At 40.5% G+C, this 12722-nt stretch overlaps 1 protein-coding gene across 1 annotated transcript in view; it reads left to right on the forward strand.

Moving 5' to 3' along the window:
• Positions 1 to 12722, forward strand: part of CEP350 (centrosomal protein 350) — a 59299-nt gene that overhangs the window by 34313 nt on the left and 12264 nt on the right. The window contains exons 27-33 of the mRNA XM_066555202.1: positions 1482 to 1681; positions 3764 to 3975; positions 5181 to 5325; positions 7968 to 8128; positions 8768 to 8907; positions 9740 to 9822; positions 10444 to 12491. Of these exons, the coding sequence (XP_066411299.1) occupies positions 1482 to 1681; positions 3764 to 3975; positions 5181 to 5325; positions 7968 to 8128; positions 8768 to 8907; positions 9740 to 9822; positions 10444 to 12491 (2989 nt within the window). The remainder of the gene's footprint in view (positions 1 to 1481; positions 1682 to 3763; positions 3976 to 5180; positions 5326 to 7967; positions 8129 to 8767; positions 8908 to 9739; positions 9823 to 10443; positions 12492 to 12722) is intronic.

Genomic DNA, 12722 nt, shown 5'->3' on the forward strand with positions numbered 1-12722 from the left:
GATTCTGAGGTGCTTCTGTTTTTCACCTCCTCTTGTTTTGACCATCAGAAAGAAGATTGCGAGCGTCTCTAACTGGCTTCTGAAACTTTTCTCTTCATGTCATAACTTGCTCCCTTTGTCTGAATCTGTCTTAGAGAAGGACTTATCTGAATCTCAACCTTTCTGATCAACTGCCAGCTCACTTTTCCAGGGAACAGAACAAACACTGAGTGAGCAAATGAGAAATGTCCCTTAGCAGGCAAGACCTGCACATTAGTCACTTGGCCATTCCAGACTCTGTCAATAAAAGGGTTTTTTGAAACACGAGAGATTAAAAAGCACAAATGAGATTATTATCTGCTTTGCAGCTTAAAAACTTTGATGCTAAGTGCTTGGGATGGCTTGAAAATTATAAGGACAAATTTGCAAAAACAAAGTATCACAAGTCTTTGAAGTCTGCCTTCTATAGCACCACAACTTCTGTACCACAACTTCTGTACCAATGGCAAACTCTCTAGCTGGCAAACTATGGACTTTCTACAGAGTGATTCTGTGACATCTTAAAGCTTTCAGTGGAGGAGATTAATAGATTGATAGACACTCTTCTCTAGACTTGGTATGCCAGGGGAAGTGTGTGCAATTGATGCTGAACTTGCTCCCAATTTACTGTCTGAAAGGTTAAGTGCTATGGTTACTTCAGTGCTCAGAAATGAGACAGGAGCTGGCAAAGAGAACAAATGTGTGCACACAAACCTATTCATACCTACCAAATCCTGTGAGAGTTTTATCAATTCTAAGGTTTCACTTAAGAGCTCTTTGTCAGAAAGAAAATATCTACGAATTTTCAGCATGAGCTTAAATTTTTATTTCTTCTTAAACTACCAGCTAGGTATGTTAGTAGCTGGGAAGAAACAGTCTGGCATGGTTATTCTCTTGATGCTGTCAGCTCACAATTAACCTTCCAAGATGATGCTAAGATGATGCCTAAAGGAAGAAGAATTAAAGCTCCAAGAGGACTCTTAATATAGAATCATCTTCTCTTATAATAGCATATTTGGAAAAAGCCATGGGGCGGCTGAGGTTACAATTTTTCTGTCACTGGGATTAGCAGAAAAGAAAAGTTCATTTTTCAAATGGTCACGGCTTTCTAGAAGGTTCCAGTTTAATACCACAGGTACATTTCATGTCCTGAAATTGGGAACTTATTTTCTGTTTAGTTGAGTGCATATGATTTTAATGATTTTGAAGATTTTTAAAATATAAACAGCCTCTTTACAGTATGATGTAGAGATTACTTCCTGCAGAGAAAAGAACCCTCGTGTCCTTGTGGGGTTTTTGCAGCAGCACATCAGAAGTCTGGGAGATACGTTCTTGTGGCTATTATCCTAGAAAACAAAGTGAACAGCTGCAGTTCTGGGAATGGTGGCAGTGGAGCCATCGGGGTGTTGGGAGCTCAGAGGGTGGCTGGCTGGTTTGGCATTGTCCTGTGCTCTGCCTGGCAGGTTCCTGACGAAGCGGGAGCAGAAGCTGATGCAGCGCCGGCAGCACGCGGAGGAGCTGCTGGAGTGGAAACGGCGCCTGGATGCCGAGGAGGCTGAAATCCGCAGGATGGAAAAGCAGGCTCTGGCTGCCTGGGACAAAGAGCTGCTCAAAACCAAGATAGCCAAGAAAGACCTGGGGGACCAGAGAGCTGAGCCCAAAGGTAGTGGGGACTGGGGGGAAGTGACACATATGATAGGAGTGAAGGATTGCTTAGGTTTGCAGTTATTTCCTTTTCTGGTTGCTTTTGGACACTCTTAGAATCTCAATTTCTGCACTTTGTTGCCTGTTTCACACCATAGTTAAATGTGTATTTCTCCTTTGCTATGTGTCCTCCCAAGTGAACAGTGCAGCATAAGCCCATCAGTCACTTCTATATACAATTTTTAAACTGTATTTCTGTCTTTCAAAGCAGAAATATTGCAGTATGGCATGATTGTAGAAATGTATCTGAACAACTTAGACTACAAGGTGCACCAGCCATTTCACTTGTTACTGTTCTTACCAGGATTTTCTCAAGGCCCTCTGGGATTCATCAAGGTTACTAAGACATAAACTGTGCTAAAATAAGAAAGAAGAAGCTGAGAAACCAAATTCCAAACCCACGAGAACTCGATAAGGGGGGGGCAGCAAAGCACCTGGACTGTAACCAGTCACCTATTTTGAGAAGTGCATGCAAAACACATGAACAAGCAAAGGCACCAATCAGAAATACATTATCAGCCTGTGCAGTAGAGTTAGAATGTATAAATAAGTGCACAAGAAACAGCTTCTTCTTAATCATATTAGTTAGTTGTCCAGGAGTCCTGAATTTCCCACACATGATCTTTTGCTGGTAGTCTTCTGAACTTACTCTGTTAAAACCATTTTCTCCAGTGGTGAGCAAAGTATCTCTGCTTGTTAGCTTTAGTACTGTTGGTGAGGATGGCTCCTGGCTGCTTTACCATTGTCTATGTTTTCAAAAAATTGAAAGAATTTTTTCTCCCCTCCGTTGTTAATGCCACCTGTTTGAAATGTGTAGCTGTGGTAAAGTATGCTAGGATGTAATTAGTATAAATGATGCTATTGTGAGGAAAAATTGAATTCCCAGATGTTGGAAGCTACAGCTTTACAGTTCTGTTTTAAGTGGATCATGCTGAAGCACGGGGAACAGAATTGCAGTGAGAGAAAGTGGTTTCAGGGATCGTTCTAAAAACATATCTATTTTCCTTTTTTTTCCCACTTTATTGAAAGTAGGCAGCACATCCTTTGAATGTGCAAAGGGAATTCAGAGTAATGCCCTATTACACTTGTTACTGAAAGCAGTCACGTGGATTTTAGGCACTGTAAGACATTTTAAAAATGATATGTGTATGGGTCAGTAAGTTCCAATGAACAAAAATTCAGTACAAATGCTGAATTCTTATCGATAAGTGAGAGCTGTTTGTATCTACCAGTAAACATTGGAGCACAGCCCTCCTTCAGAAAGAAAAGTCCTTCTCCCCAGCCTTTACTCAAACATTGAATAGCTCTCCATGGCTGCCTCAGTAATGCCATGACTCCTGCAGAATTTAGTAAACAGGAATATTGAAAACCCAAATTATTATTTTGTTTGTTGCCATTTGAGAGACTCATGATGAAATCATAACATTAAAATGTTTTCTGCAGCTGCTGTAAAGGAAGCAATCAATTCTAAATTCAAGATCTGGCCTGTAGATTATATGCTCCTCCATGACTTCTTCAGACTAATAGTGACTCTTGCTTCTGTATGGTCAACTGGAAGGACAGGTTTCCCTAATAATCTTTTCAGGGTGTGTTGTCTGGAAAATGTTAGAATATCCTGAAAACCTCTTTATTTTAGATATTCAGCAATCACTAAGAATGTTGGGCAGTTCTCACAGATGCCCAGAATCATTTGGATTATAAAAACCCTTGTGAGATCATAAAGTCCAACCTCTTACTGATACCACCTTGTCAACTAGACCAGGACACTAAGTGCCACATCCAGTTGTTTCTTGAACACAAATCATGCTTTAAGTCATACTTCTCTGGTAAACAAGCTTGTTCTTGCTAAATATTTCACCACTGGTTGTCTAGGTGAGTGAAATAGTGCTTGTTTGACATGTACTGCTAGCAGTTACTGCTTTATTTGCAGACAGCATAGAAAGTTTGCCTTTCAACCTTATGCCTTCAGCCTTATATGCCTTCAGCTTCTGCATATAAGATGGTTCTGATGTGCTTTGTTTTTTCTCTCATTGAATCTCAGAAACAGCTAGTGAGGAAGAGTCTCCAGTGCCTTCTTGCTCTCATCTGAATAGTGAAAGCTCTATCCCAGAAGATCTTGGCAGTCTGGCTGCTGAGTCTGTTCCCTCAGAGCCCATGGGCCATGGACAGCCAGAAAGCCCAGATCAGAGCACAGTTAATGAAGAAATTGTTTATTCTGAAGATTTCAAGTCCTCTACATCACCTGGCAAACTGGTGAGTGAGCTATTCTGCCTTATGTACTCTTACACACTATCAGAGAAATGGCAGGTATAGCCATCCCAGTTGTCAAAGTAGAGATTACACTGTTCACTAAATCTGTTTTCTGTGTTTATGATACCATTTCACATTACTGTGAGTAATCATTGTGATCAGACAAGTGCTTTGAAGTCTTGAGGAAATATTGTTTCCGCACAGAGTTTAGATATTTTTAAAATTGTGCGTAGTCTTGCAAAACATTTTGCGTATGTCACGCAGGTATGCAGTGCTAAGTGGTGGAGTACTGACCCAGTTTAGCAGTGTGAATTAGCTGTGGGCTAGCTTGTTGCCATTGTATAAATTCTTTGAGGCCATGGAAGCTATGCTCTGTTTTTCCACTTTGCCTTATTTGCAAGTGATGTATCCCAAAGTGTAGCTGTAGGATGAAGAAGCAGACCTGTAACCTCATGCACAGTCCTTTTGGGTTTCAGATTGTGTCTGCTTGCTGCTTAATTCTGCCCTATTGTTCTATTCCAATTGTTATTTCTAGTTGGATGATAATTTTAATGAGTTTCATCCTGATAACTTTGCCCTGTGCTCAATAAGACAGAAAATTCAGTGTCTATGGGGTAAAAGAACTGCTTATCTAGACTTATTACAAATACTTTCTTGGCAAAAATTTGCTGAGGAGATAATAAAAAAATGTCTAATCTGTGCCAGAAGTTATGTCCAAGGTGTGTTAAAGATTTGTAGGATGATGTTGAAACATTAAGCAACATTTTAGAAGAAATTTGCTCTTTGAGTTTTTGCCTGGCCTCAGAAAAATAGTGCTCTGTTGTTTCACTGATTCAGAATGTTGTCTTGCACCCTCTCCATGAAGTGGTTAATTTTATTAGTTTATTTACTGGGAGTTCCTTTTGCTGCAGATGACACAAATGTATTGAACACATGTGAGTCAGAGCCATGTCAGTTCACTTAGGTGGTAGCAGAGTAGTCTAAGCAGGTTTATTGAAATCTAGGCTCAAAGTAAGCAGTCAGCTGTTGCTGCTCTTCATATTACTGTTTAATTTTCTAGCAAAAATTGAATTCTTCAAATGATTGTATAGGTACCACTGTTTGAGATGTCCTCTTGTCCTGCTGTTCTTTCCTTTTAAGTGGCTCCTGATGACAGTGATCTTTTACTTTCAAACTGCAATTACTTATTTATCCTGTTCTTCTCTCAGTCTCCTCCCAAAAGCAGCATATCTGTATCAAAGCAAGACTCCAGCAGAGGTAGCCACAGAACTGGAGGACAGCTACATTCACCTGTGAAGTCCCACCAGACATCTCACAACTGGTCTGATGAATCTTTATCCATGACACAGTCAGGTAAGTGTAATACTCACCTGGGTTTATGTTGCTTTTTCAAAGTTTTGCTTTTAACAAACTTGAAATGCAGACATGGGTGTGAAGAGGCAGACAAATTCCTGGAAATAGCCAAGGCTTGGGGCTGGTGGGTGTATTTTCCCATTATGTAATTTGATCTCTTCAGCTGAAGAAGATCTTAATGTAAGAAGGTTCATACTTTATATCCTCTTGTAGAAAGCTGTACAGGTTCTGCAAGCACATGTGAAGAAGATAAGAGTTAATAGTTAAGGTGGTCCTAGGATTTAAAAATCCTTCCTTCTGCACCCAGCTCCAGAAGCAGAACAGCTCTGTTACATGGCAATATGGGAGAGACCTTTGGGGCTGCTCTGCCATGTGCAGAATCAGTGGATGCTTCAGGACAGAGAGGTTTATTTGTGGAGGAGGGTTTGGTCTGTGTGCAGTAAAATAGGGCCTGGGGAGGCATTTTGAGCTATAAAATCTCCTGCATGAACTCATTATACCCTTTATCCGGTACCCAAGCTGCCTGCCAGTAAATGCTGAGGGGAGGAATACTGAAAGTGAAGTGGTTCAGAGCCCTTTCCCTGCTGTGCTCTCAGTCATATGGAGTGCAGAGGTTCCTGAGCTCCCTCCAGTGGGTCACCATCATCCTCTCTGTTCACCTGGGAAGTCTGTTTTGACTCTTTCCACAATTTTAGTCTCTAGAATATCTTGTTTTCCACAGTGCAATTGATAGAGCAAAATACTTCTTAGCAAATGAGATAGCATTTTCCTTCTTGGGATTTTTAATAGTAAGTCTTCAGTGGAAAAAGCATTAGCAGGTTCTCTTGTGTGTACTGTCTGTTGTTTGTGATGGTTGGTAACTTACTGTGGGAAACACCTACGTATTTGCACTGAGTAATCTATGCTGGGATTCTGTTTGGAGAGCAGTTTCCAACATAGTGAAGCTTTCAGCACCTTGATAAAAGTTATTTTAAAGCTCTGACTCAGCAGTCATATAAGGAAGCCATTATGAAACGTAGAGCAGTCAGCAGTAATCACAAAAATAAGCTTGTATAAAACAAAATATTGACAGTCTTTGATTTCAAATTCTAAAGAACGGTATAAAAGGTGGGAAGCTGATCAGGATGGTGCTGGTTTCACAATAAATCATTCCATTGTAAAGAGAAAAATGTTCTGGCCTGCTGACTAACAATGAAGTCATGGCCCTGTCAGTCTGATGCATGCGTAGACAAGGTTGTCAAAGATGAAAGCATGTGCAGATCTTTCCCTTATGAGTTGATCAAGAAATGCTGTAATTACATAGTGGTCACTTACTGCTAGGGAGGAGCTGTTAATTACAGTGGCATCACAAAGTGCTCCTGATTAGCAAGTGAGATTCCATTCTTTTTGTTTGGGTTTTTTCAAATTCTTTAAATTGTTGTTAATGCAAAAAGAATACAGTCCTTTGATTGCATTTACTGGCTGTTGTTAAGAATGGAATCCTTCATTATGGTGGTTTGTTATGTTCAGAAAGGAGATGTATTAGGAACATGTCAGCTGCTCCTGCTAGCTGACCAAAGCATATTGGTAACTGACTTTCTGAAGTACCAAGTAATTGGCATTTATAAGCATCCAGAAAACAGGACAGGTGATACTGAGCATTAGAAAAACAAACCAGCCAAAATCCTCATCTTGGGAGCTGCAGCTGTAGCAGAGGAAGAGGCACATGAGCTCAGGGAGAAGCCCCCCCAGTAAGGCTATGTCAGGTAACACTTTGAAGAGTTTTTGATAGTTAATTGTGGTAGCAGCAATCTGGGACAAGGATCTTGTTTTGCACTATGTTGGTATACATTTAAAGCAAGAAACAAGTGGACATGGTCAAGTGGGTGGAACAAAACAACTAATGAGAGGCTGAGGCAGTCTGTCTGTGGAGTCTGAGAGACTAAGAGGAAATAAGGAAAGCTGTTACAGCAGAAATAAGAAAATCAGCAGAGTTATTGGTAGAATTGGGTTACCATGCAGAGACTAGATCTGAGTATCAGGGGACAGTGACAATCTCTGCATTGTTCAAGTTGACTTCCCTTCCAGCTGTTGGCCAGTCAGCTCTGTATTCATAGATGTATTTAGTCTAGGTGACAGAAAATCTGCATGGGCCAGAAACTCATACTTGGTTTGAAGTACACTGTCCCAAGTGACATTCTCTTCAATGAAGTGTACTCTGCAACTTGAAACTCTGTATTATAATTGTAAGGCTGTGTTTCAGATATTTGGTGTTTTTAGACTTTTGGTGTGCAGCTCCAAGTTGTATTTTTAAATATAAAAATGAATTTCTGCAATTCCCAACATGACAAGCAGCTAATGTTGAAGAGCATAAATGTGTGGTTGGTGTGAATCAACTTGTTACCAAGTTATTGTATCACAGCCTAACTATGTCTTTTAAATTAAGCAAGATGCAACACCTTTTTATATCTTTCACACATAGTAGTGTTTACAACCTGAAATCCCACCTTAAGAGTCTTGCTATGTTAAATAATATGCTGACATGACATTCTTTGACATGTTTCTTGGACTGTATTTTGTAATTACTGAATGACTGTTTAATGCTTTGCTCAGAATTGTTTTGTGAGGTACAAATTTGTAAAGACTAAAAGTAACTTTTTCAGAAACCACCTCTGATCAAAGTGACATCGAAGGACGCATCAGGGCCCTGAAGGATGAGCTGCGGAAAAGGAAATCTGTGGTTTACCAGCTGAAAAAGGAGCAGAAAAAGAGACAAAAGGAGAGACTGAAGGCCCAGGAAGCCAGTTTGATCAAACAGCTGGAGGTCAGGAATAGAAGAAAGAAGGGCAAAGTAACATACTGTTAGCTTTAGATAAATCCTGATAGTGTGGATGTTGTTGGCAAGATATTGTATCAACAGCTGTGAAAGACACCTTGTTGTGATAGAAGTGTGACTATTACACAGAATCACAGAACAGTTTGGGTTGGAAAGGACCTTGAAAATCCTTTCATTCCAGTCCCCCTGCCATGAGCAGGGACACCTTCCACTAGACCAGGCTGCTCAAAGCCCCATCCAACCTGGCTATTTAACCATTTCCAATCATGAGCCAGAGCCTTGAGGCAAAAATGCCATTTCCTTTTAAAATGTGTATCTGTAAAGAGTTGCTAGCAGCATTCTGGGCATTATGTGTGCTTATACACATTACTATCCTAGCTGAGATTAAAGATGAGTGCTCATGTAATTTGGTTTTGGAAGTAAAATATTGAAATTTCTAGGATTTGCAGCTGTAGATTTTGGGAAGTTAAATAGATTGATTTATAGACTCAAGACTCTTGCTACTGAGTCTATAAACCAATCTATTTAACTTCCTGAGTGTATTCTTTATTCACTTACTAGGTTTTGATTGTTGAATTTTAGTTGTGGTTTAATGTATTAACAGCTGGAATTGTTTTCCATGTGCAGTCGTACGATGAGTTTATCAAGAAGACTGAAGCAGAGCTGAGCCAAGATCTGGAGGCATCACCAACAGCCAAACCTCAGATCAAAACTCCATCCTCAGCTGCTGCTGAAAAACCTAAGATCAAGGCACCACCACTCCAGAGGTAGCTGGATTTCTCCTTTTTTTTTTTTTTTTTTTTTGAGATTATTTTGGAACTGACTGCTGTTTTAGCCAAAATCATAGATGAAAGGAAAGCTGCTAACTGCTGTGCCTTAAAGCACTGGACATTGGCAGTATCCAATTGACCTATTTGCTGCTGTCACCAGACCCAAAACAGATAAGGTTTACCATGTCTGTAATCTTATGCACCTCACTGTTCTCCTGCCCTGCCTTTCAGGCTCTATTTTCAATTTTTTAAAAAATTGTAATTTTCTGTTGTACAAGAATTCTGCCAGATACTGTGTGTGGATAATTAGCCTGAAGGCTTTTTTGTTTCCATTTTGGTCACTCATTATGTCCACTGCACTGTGTGAGGCAAACGGTTCATCTTTGCAACTTAAATCTGGTTTAGATCTTAAGTGTTAAAGGGCAGAGAATTCAGCTGATCTTCTGCACTTCCTACTGTATTTTTAAGTGTTCGTTTTCTCCAGTAGATGGTGCAATTTTAGTGCATTCAAATTTAAAAAAAAAAAAACAGAAACAACCCAACTTTTTTCTCTCCTTTTTTTCTTTTTCTGGAAAGAGATAAAGTTTGATTAGTCTTTTTTAAAAAATAGTTTCCAGGACTCTCCAGCCTCCCCTCTGTCCCCATTCCCATTTTCTAAGGTCATAGTATGTTGACAAAGCAAACTACTTATGTTATAATTATAATACCACTTTGGTGTGGTGTTAAAATTATACATGCCTGTATTTCTATTTTTATCTATTAAAAAAACCAACCAGACATCACCCACTGGTGTAACTGTAATTCATGCAATTTGATTTTTCCAATTTAGGCCTGAGACAGCTAAAAACTGGAAATCACTGACTGAGTCAGAGAGATCCAGAGCATCTTTGGAATCCGTTTCAGAACATGCAGGTAGGTAACTGGAAGAATCCATACCACAGATTAAGATCTTGAAGACTGACTGTTTTAAAATTCTTTAATCTTTTCCTTCTTGATTCACCAAGAGGTTTTAAGAGAGGATGGAGACTTCATAAAACGATAGTGATGGAGCTGTATTTTTTGCAGTTTTATGTAGCAGGATTCTGCTTTTGCAGAATACCCTGTGTATTCAGTAGTTTACTCTTTCTGAGGTGTATATGAAACCATAATTAAGTGACAACCTTTTTACTTTGTTTCTTGTTCCTTTACCACTTGAGTTCAGACACTTTCCACTATTTTGCAGGTAATGATTATCTCATTATTTCCCATTCTAATCTTCATTGTATTTGTGGCTTGCAAACTAATAACTGAGTCCTTATCTTGGGATGCTGGTTAAAGGAACAGAAGTAAAAAGCAAGCTTTGTAACCCTGGAACTGAATGGAAGTTGTTCATGTTCATAGAACTGCCAGAAGTATATGTTTCCAAGGCACCAGTTTGTATCTTCTTTTAACACAGAAACCTTGATATTAATTTAGTTCCCTGTGATTGCAGCTTGCAGTAAAACAATGTGGGTTATACAATCTGCTAAAATTCACTTTTTATTTTCCTTCAAGATGCTGTGTCATCAAGGACCGAGAGATCTGTGTCTGTGCACACCAAGAAGGTGGCTGTGACAGCTATCCATGCAGGAGAACCTTCTGAAACAGCTTCCTTGGCTTCAGTGCTACCAAAGAGTTCCAGAGCAGGATCTGGTGATTCCTCAGATAGCTCTTCAGCTCGTCTCAAAGATATGAAAGACATTAGCAGGAGTCTTGAGTCACTAAACAAAGTGGTAAATGCATCCAGTGTTGGTCCTACCATTAGCCAGAAATCTGAGATTACAGAAGATCTGGAATACATAAAGTCAGAGGAATATGAGAGTGGAGGTTCTGATGTTAAGCCTGTGGACAGTTCTGACGTCTTGCTGATGTTAGATGAAGGACAGGAGAGTTCACTGGATCACTGCTCTGAAAACAAACTCTCTCAGAAGGAGCTGTTAGATGTAGCTGTGGAAGGTCTTCATGATACAGAAGAAATCTTAGAACAGAGACAGTCAAATAAAGATGCTGTAAGTGGCCCAAGCATAGAGGAGACTTCTCACAAACTCAGCAAATCTGCAGAGGAAAAAGGTGATCTGCTTTCTGAGCAGCTCTTGAGTCAAAAAGAGCCATCGTACCCCGATGACTTTGAAGGATCCTCTTCCATAAAGCAAGGTTCAGCTGAAGAAACACTGCCTGGGGAACGCTACAGAGATGACTTTGAGGGATCCCTGCTCTCTGCTAATGGGAAGTCCCTGAGGGGGCAGTCCCAGCAGACCCAGGCCAGCCGGAGCAGATCCACCAGCCTGGGCAGCGATGGCGAAATCAGCGAGTGCCTCAGTGACAGGTCTGTCTCTGGCAGCACACACTCAGAGAGGCTGCTGGAACTCAAGTCCCCAACAGAACTCATGAAAAATGCTGAACGCAGAGATGTGGAGCAAGAACAGGCTCCTGCTTGTTCACCACTGTGGGCCTCGGCTTCAATCACAGAGGAAGCAGATAGTTTGTCCAATTTCAACATTGGAGACAGAGTACTTGTGAGTAAAGTCCAGCCCGGAACACTGCGGTTCAAAGGGCTTACTAAATTTGCCAAAGGGTTTTGGGCTGGTGTGGAGTTGGATAAACCTGAAGGGAACAACAATGGAACTTATGATGATATTAAATATTTTGATTGCAGAGAAAAGCATGGTATTTTTGCTCCTCCTCAGAAAATCTCTCACATTACAGAAAGTATTGATAGCCACTTAGACACAAATAAGGATGATGAAGATTCATTCTTTGATGATCGACTGGAGAAACAACACAAAGCTGAGCAGAAAGACAGAGAAAGTTCTAAACCTGGCAAAGAAGCTGAAAGCCAGAGCAGAAGTGCAGCAGAGAACTATTCCCAGGATAAACCTCCTGTGGACACAGCTGTTTCAGAAGCCTCAGCTGAGGGAAGGGTTGAAGAGAAGTTGTCATCTAAAGCAAACAGCATAAAAGAGATTTCTGTATCTACTGGTTCATTTGCCCAAGAACAGTCAGTGGTGAATTACCTGAAGGATGCTGTAAAAGAGGAGAATGGCCACACTCCTCTCACTTCTAGTGTTGTGGATGAGATTGCCACTGTTCAGGTGGATGATGTATCAGATTTCCTTTCTGAAAAACTGGAGAGGCAGAAGACACTGGGAGAGGAATGTTCTGAAAAGTTAGATGATCTCTCTCCTGGTGTTGTGGAGAAGCCTGCAACTCCACTGCTGGATTTGCTGACAAAAGAAAAGAACCAGTTAGAAGCACAGCTCAGCCTGCCTCTTAGAGAGGAAGAAAAGTCAAAAGACCAACTGGAAAAGGTCAGTTTGCTGACAGATAGTCTGCTAAGAGATTTTGTGAAAGACACAGTCAATCAGTTACAGCAAATAAAGAAGATCAAAAATGAGAAAATCCAGCTGAGCAACCAGGAGCTCTGTGATGTGAAGGAGCAAGCCACTACTCCACCCCAGCCGGTGGAAAAGCAGATTCCAGACGGACTGAATAACTTCTTCCTAAGTTCTGATTTGGAAGATGACAGAGAAGAGCTTTCCTCTCCAGATATGTGTCCCAGACCGGTGAGTAGGAGACATTTTGCACTGATTTTAAAAGTTGATTGTGCCTTTGACTGGGGATGATTGAATCAGGAATGTGATGTGGCACCGGTTGTTCTCCCAGGTTCTGTTGGATGATGTGGAGATTACCTGTATGTTCTGTATGTGTCTCATACGTTTTTGTGTATCCCAGTGCATGGCTTGTTTTGGTAGCCATTTCTTGCCAACTACATCAGTAAAGCATTTAAAAATGTA

The sequence above is a fragment of the Molothrus aeneus genome, chromosome 9 (genome assembly GCF_037042795.1).
Source record: "Molothrus aeneus isolate 106 chromosome 9, BPBGC_Maene_1.0, whole genome shotgun sequence".
Taxonomy (NCBI): domain Eukaryota; kingdom Metazoa; phylum Chordata; class Aves; order Passeriformes; family Icteridae; genus Molothrus; species Molothrus aeneus.